This window comes from Neodiprion virginianus, chromosome 1 (assembly GCF_021901495.1).
Source record: "Neodiprion virginianus isolate iyNeoVirg1 chromosome 1, iyNeoVirg1.1, whole genome shotgun sequence".
Lineage (NCBI taxonomy): Eukaryota > Metazoa > Arthropoda > Insecta > Hymenoptera > Diprionidae > Neodiprion > Neodiprion virginianus.
The window spans coordinates 559409-577362 of record NC_060877.1 but is presented as its reverse complement, the minus strand read 5'-3'; the positions used below and the strand labels follow the sequence as shown (position 1 = coordinate 577362).

The 17954-nt window shown below is 41.9% G+C and overlaps 1 protein-coding gene across 1 annotated transcript in view; it reads right to left on the bottom strand.

The window, feature by feature from the left end:
• Positions 1-586: 586 nt before the first annotated feature.
• LOC124296722 (uncharacterized) overlaps positions 587-17954 on the bottom strand; it is a 131590-nt gene continuing 114222 nt past the window's right edge. Inside the window, exons 5-11 of the mRNA XM_046747018.1 lie at positions 13107-13261; positions 8212-13011; positions 7273-7560; positions 6855-7019; positions 5191-5338; positions 2470-2716; positions 587-1650 (exon numbers count right to left, since the gene is read on the bottom strand). Of these exons, the coding sequence (XP_046602974.1) occupies positions 1422-1650; positions 2470-2716; positions 5191-5338; positions 6855-7019; positions 7273-7560; positions 8212-13011; positions 13107-13261 (6032 nt within the window). The 3' untranslated portion in view covers positions 587-1421. The remainder of the gene's footprint in view (positions 1651-2469; positions 2717-5190; positions 5339-6854; positions 7020-7272; positions 7561-8211; positions 13012-13106; positions 13262-17954) is intronic.

Here is a 17954-nt window from a genome sequence, read left to right as displayed (position 1 = left end):
CTTAGAATAGGCAAGTTGAAGTTTCGTTTAACTCACGGAAAACTTTTCCCTAGACTCCACGCTTTTCACCGTTGTATCCGAATGTCGAGAAAGAATGATTAAGAGACCAAACAGCAGTAAGAAAATAACGACAAAGTCCGCTGGACCCTGACATGTTCGTTTCATGTACAAAGAAGAAAGAAAAATGTGTGTGGCCAAAGTTAATGTAAATGCGTCCAACTTTAACCGGTTAGTAACAGTGTGCGATTGAAAAAATATACACACACGCGCGCGTGTGTGTGTGTGTGTGTGTGTGTGTGTGTGTGTGTGTGTGTGTGTGTGTGTGTGTGTGTGTGTGTGTGTGTGTGTGTGTGTGTGTGTGTGTGTGTGTGTGTGTGTGTGTGTGTGTGTGTGTGTGTGTTAGTGTGCGCGCGTGTGTATATTTTAAATACATGTATTATTTGTCAAACATATTTCTGCATTTTTTCCAAACTTGTATCTTTTTTCAAACGTGTCCTGTTACTCGCTGACGAAAGTTTCACGCATTTATATCACGCAGTATATATACATAAAATAAAAATACAGTAGTCAATTATAATAGTTGTAATTAGGTATACATCATTATTATATTTCAGCAACATAATTTCATACGTTTCATGTATACTAACTAAGAACTACTGCACTAAACGACAGTATTTTACTGAATTGCATAAAAATATTATTTTTTAATATTAACGTGTGATTTGATATAACAGTTATATTATGCTAATATGCGATTAAGTAAATACACATTATATAATTCATTCAAAATAAGTAAATTTACATATAATTACAAACAATTTTCAGGGTTTGTCACAGGCATAATAATTACACTGTTGTAGTTGCTGTTACTGTTGCTTTTGCTGTTGCTGTTGCTGTTGTTGTTGTTGTTGTTGGTGTTGTTGTTGTTGTTGTTGTTGTTGTTGTTGTTGTTGTTGTTGTTGTTGTTGTTGTTGTTGTTGTCGTCGTTGGTGGTGGAGGTGGTGTTATAAAGTTAAGTTTTTACATATAAACAATGTACAAATTCATCAAGCACAATCAATATAGCTAAATAAACTACCAATTATAACCACAATAATAATAAGGAAATTAACAATCGAAATTATAAGTGGAAGAAAAATATCCAGAGACAAATATTTGCAGAAAACTAACTGATTCCAAGATACTAATATCACTGTGTTTTGACACTCATTAATTATTTCATTTCTTTATTTTATCTTTTTTTATGAGCATTCTTTACCTATTATGCAATCAGAATTCTCGTTATATTAGGCAAGTATATGTACAATTCTAGCTATTCCTTGATGCTGCTTATTAATTACATTTATAAATAATCATTACAGATACACTACATACCATCCACTTTGTTTTTGAAAATTAGAGTTACCAACAGTCTCCATGCATCACCGGTTATGATGTTTTGCTTTTGTAGTCTCTGTTGACTTTGTATCTTTTCTTTTCTGTACTTTCTTAGAATCAGACTTGAGCGATCCTGTCGCCTTCGATGCTACGCTTTGTCTGTTGCACTTTCGTGTTGTACTTTTCGCTATTGACTGAGATTCGCTCATTCTATCCAACTCGGCCATTGCTTCCTGAATAGCATTTTCCAGTTGCATATTTAATTTACGACTTCTAGAAAAAAATTAAACATTCGATTAGCCAAATTTTTTTCGTTCTCTACTCCATCAGTAAAATGATAATCAAAAATTTTGTTAGCGTCATCAATGACATACGACATAATCCCCATCTTCAGGTTTCAAATAGGTTTTGTCATCGTATTAATAGTGATAGATGCCTAATTCAAAACCCTATCAACGTGTGCCATTACTGGCAACATATTGTAATTTGAACAAATAATTCACTCAAAGGAATGATAATCGCCAATACTTGCGCAGGCATAATACTAATTAATATATTTTGTAAAGTAATTGGCTGTCGGTTTGCTAATAAATGCTATACATTTTTTCTATACTCTTCATAGAGTGTCTGCATATAAATCGCGTTGACGTATGGAGGCATTCAAAAATCATAGTCTTATTAAATTACGTTAATGCAATAAATTTCAATTTGTTTTCTTCGTTGTAATGAAATGCGAAAATCAATTATTTCGAATGAATTATTCGCACGTGTACCTACCACCAAAATAGTTGCCTTATACTATATAGTACCCGTACCTGTAACATTGTAATGTGGCCTACCAGATTGAAATAAACATGTGCCGTGGGTTAACAATTATCTTGCTACTCGGTGAATTGAATCAGTGTTAAACCTGTTGTAACTGTATGTGTTCGCAAGCTATTCCAAAAAGAGTAATGCAGTATAGCAATAGAGAATGATGGTGCGCCAAAAGAAATTTTCAACTATGGACACTCGCTCTGACTATGGGTATAGCATTTATCAGACTGGCAAGTTCAGAAGTCATATTTTTTCCCCTAGCAGATAGCGACTCACTTCCTAAACTTTTTTCTGGCACGGTGGTGTGCCTCGAGGCCGTCGGAGAGAGATTTGAGGGAAGTAGCATCGACCTGGGTGAGCGTTCCGCTGCCCCCGTACCAACGCACCGAAACGCGCAAGCTGCCCGGGGGTCCCAAGGACTCGACTTTTCCAGGCCAAGCTGGACTCCCCCGAGCTGCGCCCCATACTAGCTCACCAACCTCAAGTTTCCACGAATTTCCAGCTTCGCTTTGATCCTCGGTTACTAAGAGCCCAAAGAAGTAATATGTCAAAATTGTCTGGCAATAGGGATGCGTGCCATTACGTTCTCGAAATTAATAAAAACAAATTGATGAAAAACATTTTCGATTGTTCGTTCCAACCCTATCCCAGGAGATAATTTTATTTCATCTTCGTTAATTCCCACCTCCGTTTATGTTTATATTATGAAAGTGATCCCATCACCCATAGATCTCTGAGCAATTTACAGAGCATAGTTTAGTTTACAGTTTAGTGAAAACAATAGACATGTGTCCTAGGACGTATCGTTTCGGAGCAACATTTTTTTGGCACTAATCTGAAAAACTTGTGCATACAGCAAAAAAAAAAAAAGAAATCTTCGAAGAAGAATATCTCTTGCAATTTTTGAATTTTCCTCTCGAAATTTGAAGTTTTTCCATTTGAATGAGATGAGGAAGTTGTAAACTTCTAATGACAGGAACTTGATCTTGAAAGTACTTTGCAGTGATAAATTCGTTACGAGTTTTCTGTGAGCAAATTTCATAGCTGAAAAGGTTAAAAAGTTACATTGCCTTGGCTTGAAAGTTAACTTCACTTAAAGATTAATCTTTAAACGTAGTTTAGTGTAAACTGTTGACTGTACATAAATATTCCAATAACACTCTTGCAGAGAAGTCAATTGTTCATAAAAAAAACGCTTTCAAGGTGAAGTGTGTATCATTAAATCCGGATGAGTTGTAACAATTTTAGAAAAAAGTGAATTCTTCACCACTATAATTCAATGTAAAAAACTTAAAATGCTGAGACCAATCTTTTAAAAATGAATTTAAGTGGTATCCTTCCTCAAGAATTTCTTTCTTGTTACATACAAGTTGTTCAGGAGAGAGTTTAAAAAGCTTAATGTTGCTTACCAACAAGACCCTAATGTGTATAGTCTGTAATACTCAGAGTTTCGCCGATATTTTAAGACAGGAGTCGAGATTTCTATCTGTCAAAGCATGGTTCAACCCTCCTCTGCCAGTGAACACTTGTTTCCCACAATAGATTCACCAAACTGAGAGCATAGATTTTGGATGTTAGGTAGCGGTGCTTGCTGTTGCGTGATGACTGCTGTTACTGAGACATGGTCGCAAATGGAGTTTTACGGTGATGTGAACACTTTGAACGTGACCTACCGAATGCTGCGATAAACTTAACAACCTGTATCTATGAGCTGACCATCATGAAACATGATGGAAGGTTCTCTGATTACACAGACATTATTTGACACGCGTTCAACATTTTATCATCTGTTACCAAAGCAGCTGAGCCTTCTGCCGATGTAACATTTCATTAATGCTTATGAGAGGTTTTACTTGACATGAGATCGCCTGGGATTATGCACATGCGAGGCAGGGGGAGGCGTATGGCTATATATGTACAAAAAAATGCAATACCAATGACTGCCACACGATTTCTAGAATGAACGAATGACTGAAGCGATCGACCACCGGCTACAACGTTATGGAGTGAATTAATTTTCGGTATTAACAAACCTAACAGCCAATTAGTAAACACAATAAAATATCCTGTTTTATTATTTACAACTGCAATGCAAGTTATTGCTTTTGGGTAAGCGACGATAAATGTATTGAAAAAAAAAACGGAACGATTGTGAAAAGAAAGAACAAACTTTAATACTTGATTACTTACCTGCGTGATATTGTAAATAACGGATTAGTTTAACATGATGATATGTGAAATAATAATCTATTTACTTAATAATTTCAATTAATGGGATGCCAAAGCTGTACATACTGTGACAAAGGCAAGTTATTTTCGAGTCAATTCGCGTACTTTTTTATATTTACTTCTGGTCAATAGAAGTGACTGGTTCAAAAGTTTACCAATCACTTTCGAATTAAAAAAATTAGAAACTTACCAATTGCAACCGTTAAACATAAAAGCCGAAATTGACTGAGAAATGTACGCCTTTATGTCGCAGTACATAAACTTACTTTAGGATGTGTCGTAATGGGTGATAACGTTTTATTCAATAAGGGCCATTACCAAAGCAATTATGGAACAAATGAGAAAATAAGGATAATGCATGCTGATATAAATAGCCACCACCATGCACACTCAATATTTTCGCGATTAATTGTTCTTAAGTAAAAGAACCAGGGAGCATTTTGTTGCGATCAAGTAGCGTTTATATACACACCGTTGATACTGAACTTTGGAGTCGCACACAGTGATATTACTGCAATTGACACTCGCATCTATCAGTCAATGGTTCCCAATCTCACATTACAGACATACAATCAGTCTTAAGCATTTACTCCAATTATGATACATGTAAAAAAATTTGTCAGTATCGATTTTGATTCAGTCGAGACGTTAATAAATTTATGTCACAATTGAAAAATCATTTATACTACCATGCGACGACCCATACTGAAGTAAATGTGTTTATGAATTATAATGGATAGTCTTCTAGGAATACAGTACAATACTGACCATCCTGGTCTTCATGCAGAGTAGAGTGCATGGAGTGGACGGAGTCCAGTTTTCGCTTGATCCCACGGCCGAGGGCATGTTCCGCGCCCTCGCACCTTCCCGAGCTCACCACCCCTTCCGCCTGCTTCAACGTCTCTGACGCATAGATCTGTCAAATACAACTCAATCAACTCAGGCACAAACCTACCGCATGCTACTATAAACTCAGCGAGACTGTTTGATGAAGTTACAAGTATATAGGTGTGTGATTACATTCTGTGATGAACCTTTACATGTTCATACCGACCAATTTGACAATCATCGGCCAGGTACCGAAGTAGAAATTCAATTATATACAACATGCACTGAAAAAATATCTCGTAGCTGGTCAAATTTACGATTCCACTAATTTTTTTTATCAAGCCTTAATGCTCACTACATGCCTTGTGATCGGTTTGTTGAAATTCAATTTATTTGTATTGTTTCATCTATTTGCGTTGTTGTTCAAGATCACGCTTGGTATTCAAACTCATTCTGTTTATGCATGCAGTTTAAAGAAACAAAAAGACTATGAGAGCGAACTTAGTATTCAAATACACATGCTTTTTGCAGGTTTTTTCATTTGTTAAGAATTAGTTTCAGAATTCTTCATTAAGAATTTATTTTCGGTATATAAATCGGTACGTTCTAAAATTCCGTTATCACTGAGTAATAGTACAATTACATATTGAAGTTTTTACGTTAAATAATAATGCTACGAGTAATATAAATGCTCATGTAAAAACTTGTAAAATAATTTTAAATACAAACTAATTACAAACTTAATGTTATAATAATTCAACCGCTCCCTTGTTATAAAATTCAACCAACAACAGAGATATTACGATTATTTAAATGTTAATATACAACTCGGTAAGTCATTCTAAAAGACGAAAGTTTTCTCGTTAATCCTCCTCTGAGGAGTCGGTATCCTCCTCGTTGTTACCATCGTTTTCGTACGCGAATTCATTGTACATATAAGGATCGATGTATGCAGGTTTATTTTGATAATAATTGGCAAGAGCTACGTCATCAATATCAGGCCTATAGTTATACAAGTGAGGATACAATCCTGGGGTTGTGGAACCACAGACATTCATAATTTTTTGATTAGCTAAGTTCTGGGAAAGATATGGAATTCCATTGGTATGTTGCTGCACGAATTTGTCACTTGTATATTGTTGAGTTGTTAAATGACTATCAATATTTTCCCCAGACTGAGATTGAGCGATATCACGGTCAACTTCGTACAAACGCGACGCTATTTTCTGTGAATAAATATGCGGGTTTGACGGAATCATTGTGTAATTTGCGTGGTCTGGTAGTAATGTTTGTTGTCGATACATATTTCCAGCTGGAATGAAATGATGATTATGATAGAGGACGGGATAAGGATTTTGATCAACAATCTGTGATGAATTTTCAGATTCTGAAAATGAAGTATTAGTCATATCTCTACTAGCATCTAGTTGTTCCACCAACGGTGAATGATCCACAATGTCTGAATAAATGGAATGATTTGGTGATGATATGTCCACATGTTCCCGTGAATCTGCAGGAGTGTTTTCTGGGTGTGTCGTATCAGCTGGCTGGTGGGTGTCTGTATTAGTGAGATGATGGATGCCCTGTTCTATGTGGGTACCAACCTGGATCCCAGTTGTCACCGTCGACTCAACGTAAGTTTTTCCATGGTGTCCAGGTGGTCCGACCATCACTTCTTTCGTCGCTAATCCTTGGACTCGCCAGTCCTCAGTCACTATTTGGGTATCGCCAGAGTCAGGTTCACTACTGGACACGCAGTGAACCATTGGCTGTAAATTTAGAACGGAAATTAGGATGATTGTGTCAAAAAATATCCGTAAGCAATGAATTAATTATTCAATATAATTTATGTGATAAGTTCTGTTCATTCATAGGGTTTTTTATATGCTCATAAATTCCAACATTGTTGGCTTTAAATTGTTAAAAGATTTAACGCAGCCAACTGTTACCGAATTTTAAAAGTTTCAAACGTTCCTCTTGCAACTGTAAACGTCACATTATTAATAATAATAATTATATTACCGTCGAAGATGAATGGTGCCTTGTTCCCATAGATGGTGCTGGTGATGCTGCGCCATGAGTCGTGGTATCCACTGCAGGACTACTAGAACGCTGGCTATTTCCAGGACTATGTGTCGTCGTGTCCGGTGGTGATCCTTGTCGCATCAACGTGGATTGTGCAACGTTCGCTTGATTCCCTGCTGTCTGCGTGGATACTGAATGCCTCGCCATTAACGGACTGTGCTGACTGTTTTGTTGAGCTGTTTTTTCAACAACAGGAGCACTAGTACTTGTTAAAACATATTGTTGATTTTGCTGTTGTTGGTGTTGTTGCAGCTGTTGATGTTGATGTTGCTGATGCTGATGATGCTGTTGCTGTTTTTGTTGTTGTTGTGGTTGTTGTTGTTGCTGCTGCTGCTGCTGCTGTTGTTGATGCTGCTGCTGCTGCTGCTGATGTTGTTGTGGTTGTTGTTGTTGCTGCTGCTGCTGCTGCTGTTGTTGATGCTGCTGCTGCTGCTGCTGATGTTGTTGCTGTTGTTGTTGTTGTTGTTGCTGCTGTTGCTGTTGCTGTTGTTGTTGTTGTTGTTGTTGTTGTTGTTGTTGTTGTTGTTGTTGTTGTAGTTGTTGTTGCTGCTGCAATTGCAGTTGATTTTGTTGCTGCTGCTGCTGCTGCTGTTGTAATTGTTGTAGTTGCTGTTGGTGTCGTTGTTGTTGTTGGTGGTGATGGTGGTGATGGTGGTGTTGCTGCTGTTGTTGTTGTTGTTGTTGTTGTTGTTGTTGTTGTTGTTGTTGTTGTTGCTGTTGTTGTTGCTGTTGTTGCTGTTGTTGCTGTTGTTGGTGTTGTTGGTGTTGTTGTTGGTGTTGTTGTTGTTGTTGTTGCGGTTGCGGTTGTTGTAGTTGCTGTTGTTGGTGGTGGTGCTGTTGTTGTTGCTGTTGCTGCTGCTGTTGCTGATTTTGCTGCTGCTCGACATTTTGTTCACAACGTGGCGAACTAGCTGTACTTTTCGGAGATGAGGGTGATTTTGCTTGAACAAGGCCGCCACTAAGAATATACGATTGATGCTGGTCTAAATTTAGCGAGGAATCTATGTTAGCAGCGTTGTTAGTATTTGCAGACTGGAAATTCGGTATTTGATTGTTTGACACCATGGTAGTTTGTTGTTGTACAATTGTAGTATTCTGTTGCACAAAAGTTGTGTTTTGCTGATTGGAAGCAGAAGAAACAGCTATGTTAGATGCCGGGGTGCAAGGTACCATTAGCGTTTGTCCATTCATCTGGATGAACTCCTGCTGGCCTTGGACATTTGAAGGACGAACCTGAGATGTGTTAAATGTTACTTGTTGGTTCGGACTAACATTAGCTACAATCGGACTCAGCTGATTGCCGAACGAAGTTGTACCATTTACAAGGAACTGCCCACTGTTCGGTGACAAAAATTGGGCTCCTGGACTGTGCTGCTGAATGATTTTTCCACTTGTTGCTTGCGGTGCCCGAATCACCATCCCAGCGGGCCCAGCAGCTAAAATACTCTGTCCTGGACTAAATATTCCACTGTGACTTTGAACTGGCGTTAGCACATTCTGCCCGTTTACATTCTGAATTTGCAATTGCATTCCCAAGTTATTATCTTGCAGTAGCGTCGCTGTACCATCAGCTGACATAACCATGCTGCCAATTCCTGGTACAATGAACTGTTGGATTGTTGGGAAATTCTGCATCATTCCTGTAGCTCCATTCAACAGATTAACAGGCTGTAACAAATTGATTTGCTGAGTTGGTTGAGGATTAGTAATTATTTGCTGCGTATTAAACTGTGTTGATGCCGTTCCTGCTTGACCATTCATCACAAGCTGAGCTGGAGCACCGCCTTTCCCTGGAACAATTGTGAGAGCTTGCAGCATTGGACCTCCTATGCTTTGAGTTTGGAAATTTTGTTGGGCAAAATTTGACTGTGATTGCATCAGCATTCCTGTATTTTGTTGTGAAGATGAGATGTGAAGCATAGAAGCCACAGTTTGAGAATTTCCCTTTCTTTTTTTATATCCTTTTTTCTTATTAATTGCAGATTCCGGAGACAGCAGTGCTGGCTGCCGATTAACGACTCCTGGATTGGCATTAACATTTCTCGCAACGTCTTGATTAGCTTCTATTATTGACTGGGCATTTTGCAACACGTTTCCGGTGGCCACAGTGAGGTGTGGAATTTGAACGTTCTGCCCTATACCATCCATTGTCATTACACTTGGTTGAATGAGAAGTGGCGTCTGAATGGTATTAACAAGTACAGTCGGTTGTCCAATCACTTGCTGAGCAACTCCCACTGCTGGAATAACTTGACTGACAGCTCCCGTCACACTCGTCACCATAGGTGAGACCGACATTGGTGGCATCGAACTCGCATTCGATATCAGTTTGGGTGGTGGAGGTGCCATAACTCCACTTATTCCTGATCCTGTACTCGCCATTATCAACTGTCCACCGCTGGAAACCAAAATGTGGCCCGGAGGTAAGGTATTTCCAGGTGAATGCTTGAGCACACCAGCCGACGTGTGAATGACATTGTGGACTTGCACGTTTGATTGTGGATGGCTCTGTTGATGTGTTTGTGGCTGTGCTTGTGAACAGGATGTACCCTGAGGTACCTGAATGCTGCTAACTACGCTTTGAACCATTTCCAATGGAGATTTCGACACGCTGACAGCCGTTGGTTGACTGTAGACAATCGGACTGGAGCTAGAGTGATGTAAGGTTGCCGATGACACGTGCGTATTCGAAGATGACACGGTGGGTTGATTTTGAAGTTGATTCTTACTAGAAACGAGTATATTAGATACAGCAGAATTGGGTAACACAGACGGTGCATTAATTGATACCGTTGCGGTGTTGGCTCTCCCCGCGAGTACGGATGTAATTGTATTGCTACTTGCAGTATGGCCACTAGCCATAGTCGTTATTACCGATGACGCGCCACTATAAGGATTGAACGATCCACGCGATACGACGTTAATGGTATGAGGATGGGGTTGATAGCCATCAACAGCAGATTGTCTAAGACCTGTTGACACTTGCCGTTTTGTTGAATGGGTAGAAATCTGCGCCAAAGTTTCAGAGACTTGAACGGGAATTTCGATCTGTGGGGAAGCGCTAGGGGGATCCGTGCTAGACGGCGCTATAGTGGAACATGTTGGTGTTGCGGAGCGTTGCTCTTGTGATGCAGACAACGGGGATGATGTCAACGGTAAAGATGAGGACGACTGAGTAGGTTGCTGACTCTGAGGTGTAGATGGCTGCGAAGAAACGTTCCCGGGTGTTTGATGAGAATGAGGTGTCGGAGGTTGCGAGTAACTGTGGGGTGTTGAAGGTTGCGACGATATGAGACTCTGCGGCGTTGTTGGCTGAGACATACCCGATGTCGAAGATGCGGGTGTCTCGGAATTCGCGGGGCTGTGATTGCCCATGGGTGATCCATGACTGGTACTAACAGTTCCTCCCTGAATTGGCCTTGAATCAATTTGCTGACTGGTCGGCAGTTTGTCCATGCCAAATGTGGACGAAGTTACCGGATCGTCGCGTTGATCAGGTTGTACGACATATTGACAGTGAAACTGGTGTTTATATTGATCCTGTGTATACGATTGTGTATCACCGCTGGAAACGCAACCTTGGCAAGGGCTGTGCTCAGGAACCATAACATTATTCATCGGAGTAGGTGTCATGCTGCTGTGAACAACTATCGGAGAAGTAGCGTGATTCTTAACAGAATTATTACAGATGGAAGAGTTGATGGGGCTTGATACTGAGGAAGGCTTTGGTTGTGGAAGATAAGCATTATTACCAGGGACGTGCGCACTGTGCGTAGTCTGAGATACTTTCGAGCTGTTGAGAATCGTCACGTGAGAGCTACTGACACCAGTTTGTCTCGAAATTGTACTGTTCAAAAGCGCAGTTTGCTGAGCCAGGTACCCACTGGGATCCTCCAGAAAAGAAGGACCAGTACTTGCGACTGTCGAACCAATTTGATTACTCGACTGCGCTTTTTCAGTATAATCATCTCCGGAACTAAGATTTGACTGATCAACAGCAGCAGTTTTCATCTCCATTGAATGGTGGGGTCGTTTCTTACCAAACGATTTACTCGCTTTAGCTTTTTTGCGAGCAAGTTCATCAGTCCAAGCAGGTGTTGGTGGTATATGATGATGCAAGGGCGGAACCCGATCAAACGTATTGCAAACTAAGTTATTCTGAACAGAAACAGGCGGCGACTGATGTGCTGCTACGACTGTTCTATTCTGCTGCCATGGTGGGGGTCTCGGAATAAATTGAGCGCCAATCGTCTGTCCGTTTGAGCCAATGCTCGCCTGAGCTTCCGCGCCATGATTACCATTGGGACTTCTACCAGGATGATTCACATTGGCGAATGGTTGATGCACTGGCTTTGGATCCATTCCGACACCCTTCGTTGAATCAAAGTGTCTCAGCGGATACGGTACTTGATGCTGCGGGTAAATTCGTTGCATGTTATCCGTGGGTACGCCATTAGGTATCAAGTTACAATTTTGCAGAACATGATGTCGCTGCAATACGTGACTGTGCATTGGATGATGCTGATGCGGAATTTGTTTGGCATTCATATCGTCGTCGCTAATCGTTGGCGGTCTGTTTTGCCGATTCTGAGACTCTCCATTATTAACACCATTGGCAATCGCACCGGCGTTCGACTGTTGCATAACATTCAAAACCTGCCCATTTAGGTGATTAGTTGACTGCGAAGCTTGATTTGGATACTGAGGCTGCGCGCATGCCTGTGGAATTTGTTGCTGTTGCTGTGGCTGCTGCTGTTGCTGTTGTTGATGAATTTGCATCTGAAAATGCTCGGGTGCTTGGGGCTGCATCAAATGCTGAGGTGGTTGCTGCTGGTGCTGGTGTTGCTGTAGCTGTTGCATTTGATGTTGGTGGAGCTGTTGCAGCTGGGGGTGAAGCTGCGTCTGCGTTAGGTTTTGAGGTGGTGTTATGTGATGTAAAAACGCATCGGGCTGATTCTGAGCTCCGTAATTACTCGTTGTTTGTGCCTGCTCCGAGCTTTGGGCAATGTGTGATTGCTGTTGCTGCTGTATGCTCATATTGTGTTTCTGTAGCTGCTGCAGGTGAAGCTGCTGCTGTTGCAGTTGCTGCTGCTGTTGCTGCTGCTGCTGACTAATATGCTGTTGTTGCATTACATGTAAAGACTGTTGGTTCAAGTGATTGATATATGTGGGCAACTGCTGCGAGATTTGGTTATTGACAACACCTTGTTGTTGCTGTGGTTGTTGGTGTTGCTGATGTTGCTGCTGATGCTGTTGTTGCTGCTGTTGCTGTTGCTGTTGCTGCTGCTGATGAAGTATTTGCATGTGCTGCATTTGCTGATGATGATGTAATATTTGTTGTTGCTGTTGTTGTTGTTGCTGTTGCTGAGATATGTGTTGTTGCATTAGCTGCTGTTGTTGTTGCTGTAGTATCAATTGTTGCTGATGCTGCTGCTGAAGTATCTGTTGTTGTTGCTGGGTCATATTCTTCAAATTGTTCCCCTGCTGATTCATTATCAAAGGATTGCCCACCACCATCCCAGGCATCCCATGTTGACCCAATCTCTGCTGAGGCGTGCGAGCCGCCGCGGCGCCGGTGACGTCCTGACTCTGCGATGGAGAATTCAAAGGTTGGTGATTGATCGATTGATTATTCTGCTGAATCTGCAGATTCGGTATTGCGATCGGCGGCCATACCTAGAAGGGGAAGAACCAAATACTGTCGTCAGCATATAATTTACGAGAACCAAGTTACCGAATAAATTCAGGGATACTCAAAAGCCTATGCTTACCTGCGGATTGTTGGAAACTGGAGAGCCTTGTACACCTGTCCCTGTAGAGGCTACCAGGGCACGTTCCCGCTGCACCAGTAGCTGAGAAACCGAAACACCAGAGTACAGTCCTCCCGCGCTTGCCAACTTTCTCTTCTTCCTCTTACTGAGGCCGTCTGAAAAATGGAATGATCAAGACACGATTATTCAAAAGTTATTACAGGATAACGCATATTGAATGACAGGAGTATTCTAATCGAATCTAAAAGAACTTCATTTGACAAAGTGCCATTGCTGTATCTATATTGTATAAAGAACACGCTTAATCGATTACATTTGAATTGCCCAAGGTGAGAACCACTTTAGTCCACTGGGACTGTTTCCAAGGTAAATGCAAATTAAAGTTTGCTTTCTCGTAAGAGTTCATTCGAAAGCAATTCTTCTAGCAGGTTTTTTATGAACTGATGCTGGTTTTCCCCATTCCATAGTAATATGTTCCGAAAATACTCTCTAATGTCACAACAATGGTATCGTTAACTTGATAAAAAAAAAAAGAACTGAAGTGGTTTTTCCTCGGACCCTTCATTTAAGTGTCCTGTGACGAGATCAGAGATGAAGAATATTTTTCAAAATCAATGAGAGGACTGCAAGTATGCCTGAAGGCGACGAAACGAGTTCATATATTTAATTCGTGTATTTAATTCATACTTTAAGTTGACAACTTGCAATTATATTGTTTACAAAATGCGGGGTATACGATGCCCTAGAAAAATTTCTCTCTGCATTGTCACATAGGTGCTATATTCGAAAAATAATACGTATGTTAGATTTTCTTTAAACCGGACTGACATCGAGTCCAAGATACGTCTCTGGTATAAGAAGACGGAGTTTTGTTTTGCGTGACGACAACTCCTTCGACCATTTTAACCTCGATGACTCGACCCCAACTCTATGCGGTTGCTGCGGTCAGTTTAACGATTTTAGCCACCAAGCCCACCCAAGGTGGGCGCCTCCTCCCTTCTGCCTTCTGTCCTTCTTATTCGAGGCCAACTCATGTGCGTGTTCAAGCCTTTCGCTTGCCCACGAAAGTATTCGACCGCCTAAGCGGCTTACGTTGATTGGACTGTTGCCCATGCGTCTTCATTCGCGGCTTCTTAATTTCTCAACCGTCGTTCAAGCCAGCTGCTCACTCGAAGACGCGTCAAAAGCTATAAGCATTGACACAGATTTGGACACGGTACTCCTTTCTCCCTCATCTTTACTCCATTTTTAGCCAGCAAAGACCATTGTATTCATAAGTAGATGTGTGAATGGGATGATGCCGAGGCCTTCTCGTTTGCGGTAAACTATGAGAACGTTGAGAGGCAAACCGTCCTCGGACAAAAGCTCGCATAATTCTGTACGAGCTATGAGAGATCTTGTTTCAAACAAACTTTCCTCCTTACTTCTTAACGAGAAATTCCAACTTCCGTGAACAGTGTAAGAAAGCCAACGTTAGAAGATCGTAATATTGCGATAACAAACGTCAACGCCCGCTAAAATTGGGGTGATTAGAGAGGGTTGAATACCCACCACGCTCAGTTCCTTCTTCTCTTGGCATTTGCGGAAGGAACGCAAATTTAACTGATATTTCTTACCTTGGAAGGACAGAGATAAACAAAGAGAGAAGGTGAGCAAGTTACTGAAGGAACGAGGTAAGAAACGGTGCTTTATGTCGGTATCTTTGGAGGATAATCATAATCTTACATGGGGCAATGGCATTATCTGGTGCAGGTATAGGAACAACAGATAACCGGAGGATAGAAATAAACACCGCCGATTCTCCTTCATCTCGTACTCCCGCCTTTCAGTCTCTACTAAAGCAGGGCAAAATGATTTAGCCCTCATCGCGATTCATTCGATGACGGTTCGATAAAAGGTGAAAACCCCGTTGGCTTTGGTGAAACGTTTGAGGCGTTGTCATACCATTTTTTTTTTTTTTTTTGAACAAATTCGATTGAAAGTTTCTTTACTTTCGGACGGCTGCGTCAAGCTTCCACCAACTCCGAGTCATCTTTAGAAGGGTGAGATTATACGGCAAAGGGGCGGACTGCTTTGATGGATCGCATAAACAGATACGGATACCCTTTTGTACGCAAATATGTTTTGAGTACATCCTGCCCCCAGCGAAATAAAAATCAACGGAGTTAAAAAAAAAAAAAAAATACCAAAGACTTGGAAATCCTAAATGCGTTGGATGACTAAACGAGTAACGCATTTATATAGTGTTGAAGTTTACAATAACTAAAGCTCCGTACAAAGGAAACTTGACCCTGTGCGATGTTGGTTATAGATTCATTTTAACTCAGTTATTTATTTTTCGTTTAGTCATGTCAGAATAGAAACATAAGTTTGCAGAATAAACGGATTAAATCATCGCAACGTCTTTCGTAAGAACAATTTCCCACGCAGTTGTCGAGGTTGACATTTTGATTACTCCTCGCAACATATCCGACAAATTGCAAATGAAGTGACGCGACAAGGTATGGAAAAAGAATTCCGACTACAGTAACGATGAACTCACGGACGAGTGATCTCGTGACTTTTACCTAGTTTCGTAATTAGAGTAATATTAGCATTTGCATACAAATCTGACGTAAGCCTCTTGAAAAGAAAAGAATGTAGAATCGTTTACAGAATGCAGTGAGACGTTTTGTCTGACACAGCGACGTACCTCGATGACCTCTGCCGACAATTATGAAACGCGAGAATCCCGTATCCGGGATTCCCGGGAGGAAAGCTGAATGCGAAAAACGCAGGCCCCAATACTAGAGGGTTGTCTCGGAGAGGGGTGGACAATCTCGATCATGTTAAATCAGGGGTAAATCGGTGCAGCTAGTTCCGAGGAGTCGTATCACGTACTGAACGGTAAATCGACGAATGCGCATGAGCGTCGCGTCGCCGAGGTGTGCGCAAGGTTCGTCGAAAGCTGTGCGCGGTCCGGCACTGCAAGCAGGCGGTTCTTCTCCTTCCTATTTCCCACCCTCTCGCTGTCCGTAAGGTTCAACACTGCTTATATTCCCATATGAAATTAACCCTTATCAACGCGTGTCTACTAGCTTCTTCTCCACCTGCGTCAAGACCCCACCCCGTCAGCGCCGACGACTACCCGGTCGATTCCAGCGGAAAGAGAAACTACGGCAGGGAGGCAGGCAGGCAGGCAAGCAAGCACGGCACAGCACACGACGACGACGTCGACGACACGGACGACATACAGAAACGGAGGAGGTGGGCGACGCAGACGACGTCGACGACGACGACGACGACGACGAACCGCTAACACCCGCGGACTCCACCTCAGCCACTGTTGGACTTTTTCTCTCTCCCGGGACTTATTGATCGCGCTACAACCGACAAGAAGACACGGCTTCGGCTGATTGGCCTCTTTCAAAGGTGGCGAGAGACCGACAGGCTCCCACCCTTCACCTACGCCTCGCGCCCGGACACACACACCGTAATCCGCAACCCGGTTTATAAAATACAATATTACCACCGAGGCGGTGGAGACAAGATCAATTCGCCGTTATGGGGGTGCAACGCGGCGAAGTAAAACTTTCATACGGAATCAATTGATGTCCGAAAGTTGAATCCTACTGATTCTACGCGCAAAATGTTGTTTTCGACTCCTTTTCAATCCCATTCTGCTGCCGATTAACGAGATAACGAAGGTTGACCAACCTAGCAAGCAAATATCCCTCTATCGATGAATCGTACAAAGTTACGTTCGTCGTTTATTAAACAAATGTAACTCAGAACTGGCATGATTATGAATGACGGACGTTTCTCGCAAACGGCCGTTTATATTATAGGTAATCTGTAACACCAAAACTTGGGTAGAAAACTGTCGAAGAGGGATTAATTCGAGTCATCGGAATGACGAACTTGTTTTCATGTACTGAGGTATTACTCGTCGAACTGTCGACTCTCGGAATACCTACTGGGACGAGGGGGAGGATAATGGTTTCATTGATTGTAGAACTGGCTCGACCACTGACGATAAACTATGCTTAACCTCGGGTTTATTTGATCCCGGGCTGGAAAGCTTCCCCCCACCCCCACTCCTCGCCTCCTCATCCCTGGTGACTGCTACCACATTCGCGGGTGGGGATGCACCCCTCCTCCCACTCTCAATCTCCCTCAACGATCCGCCAGGCTCAGTCCCCTCCCCTCTTCCATCCCCCAACGCGTCAGAGGGATGCCTGGCGAAGCAGTCTCTCTGCTTGTCGCTTTATATCACCGGAAAATTGGAATTGAAGCGCCGGTAGAAGCGAGCTTTCAAGTTTAAAACGACCCCATAAAGCTTCGCGCAAAGCCCACCCCACCCCCCCCCCCCCCTTTTTCCTCCCCTACACACCGTTGAACGCGAAAACGTGAAAACACGTTGGTTAACGTCACGCGTTAACTTTACACTGGGGATTGAATTTCGTCCAATTTGTTCGCTTTGCTGCTGATACAAAAAAAAAACCGCAAACTATAACCAACCCTAATAGCTTCACGAACGACCAAACATTTATCGAAATCATGTCTTTTCCTTCGAATCACGCTTAATCAAAATACGTCGGAGCCGGTTAGTCTAACTCTTAAGGCAGCAATGGTGCCAGACACATTTATAGTCGAGATGCGCAGTAATTTCCGCGCCTGTACTGTTGGTTGGCGTTTGAATAGCAAATATATCGTGTGCTATACACGGCCTCTACGACTGCGTAGCTCCATTGCAACGCAGTAAAATCTCTGAGCCACAAACTACCTACGTAGCGTAGAATATAGACAGTTACGCCCCTGGAAGTTCCAGAGTCTGGAGGAAAGCAAATCGAAGCAAAAACAGAAGTG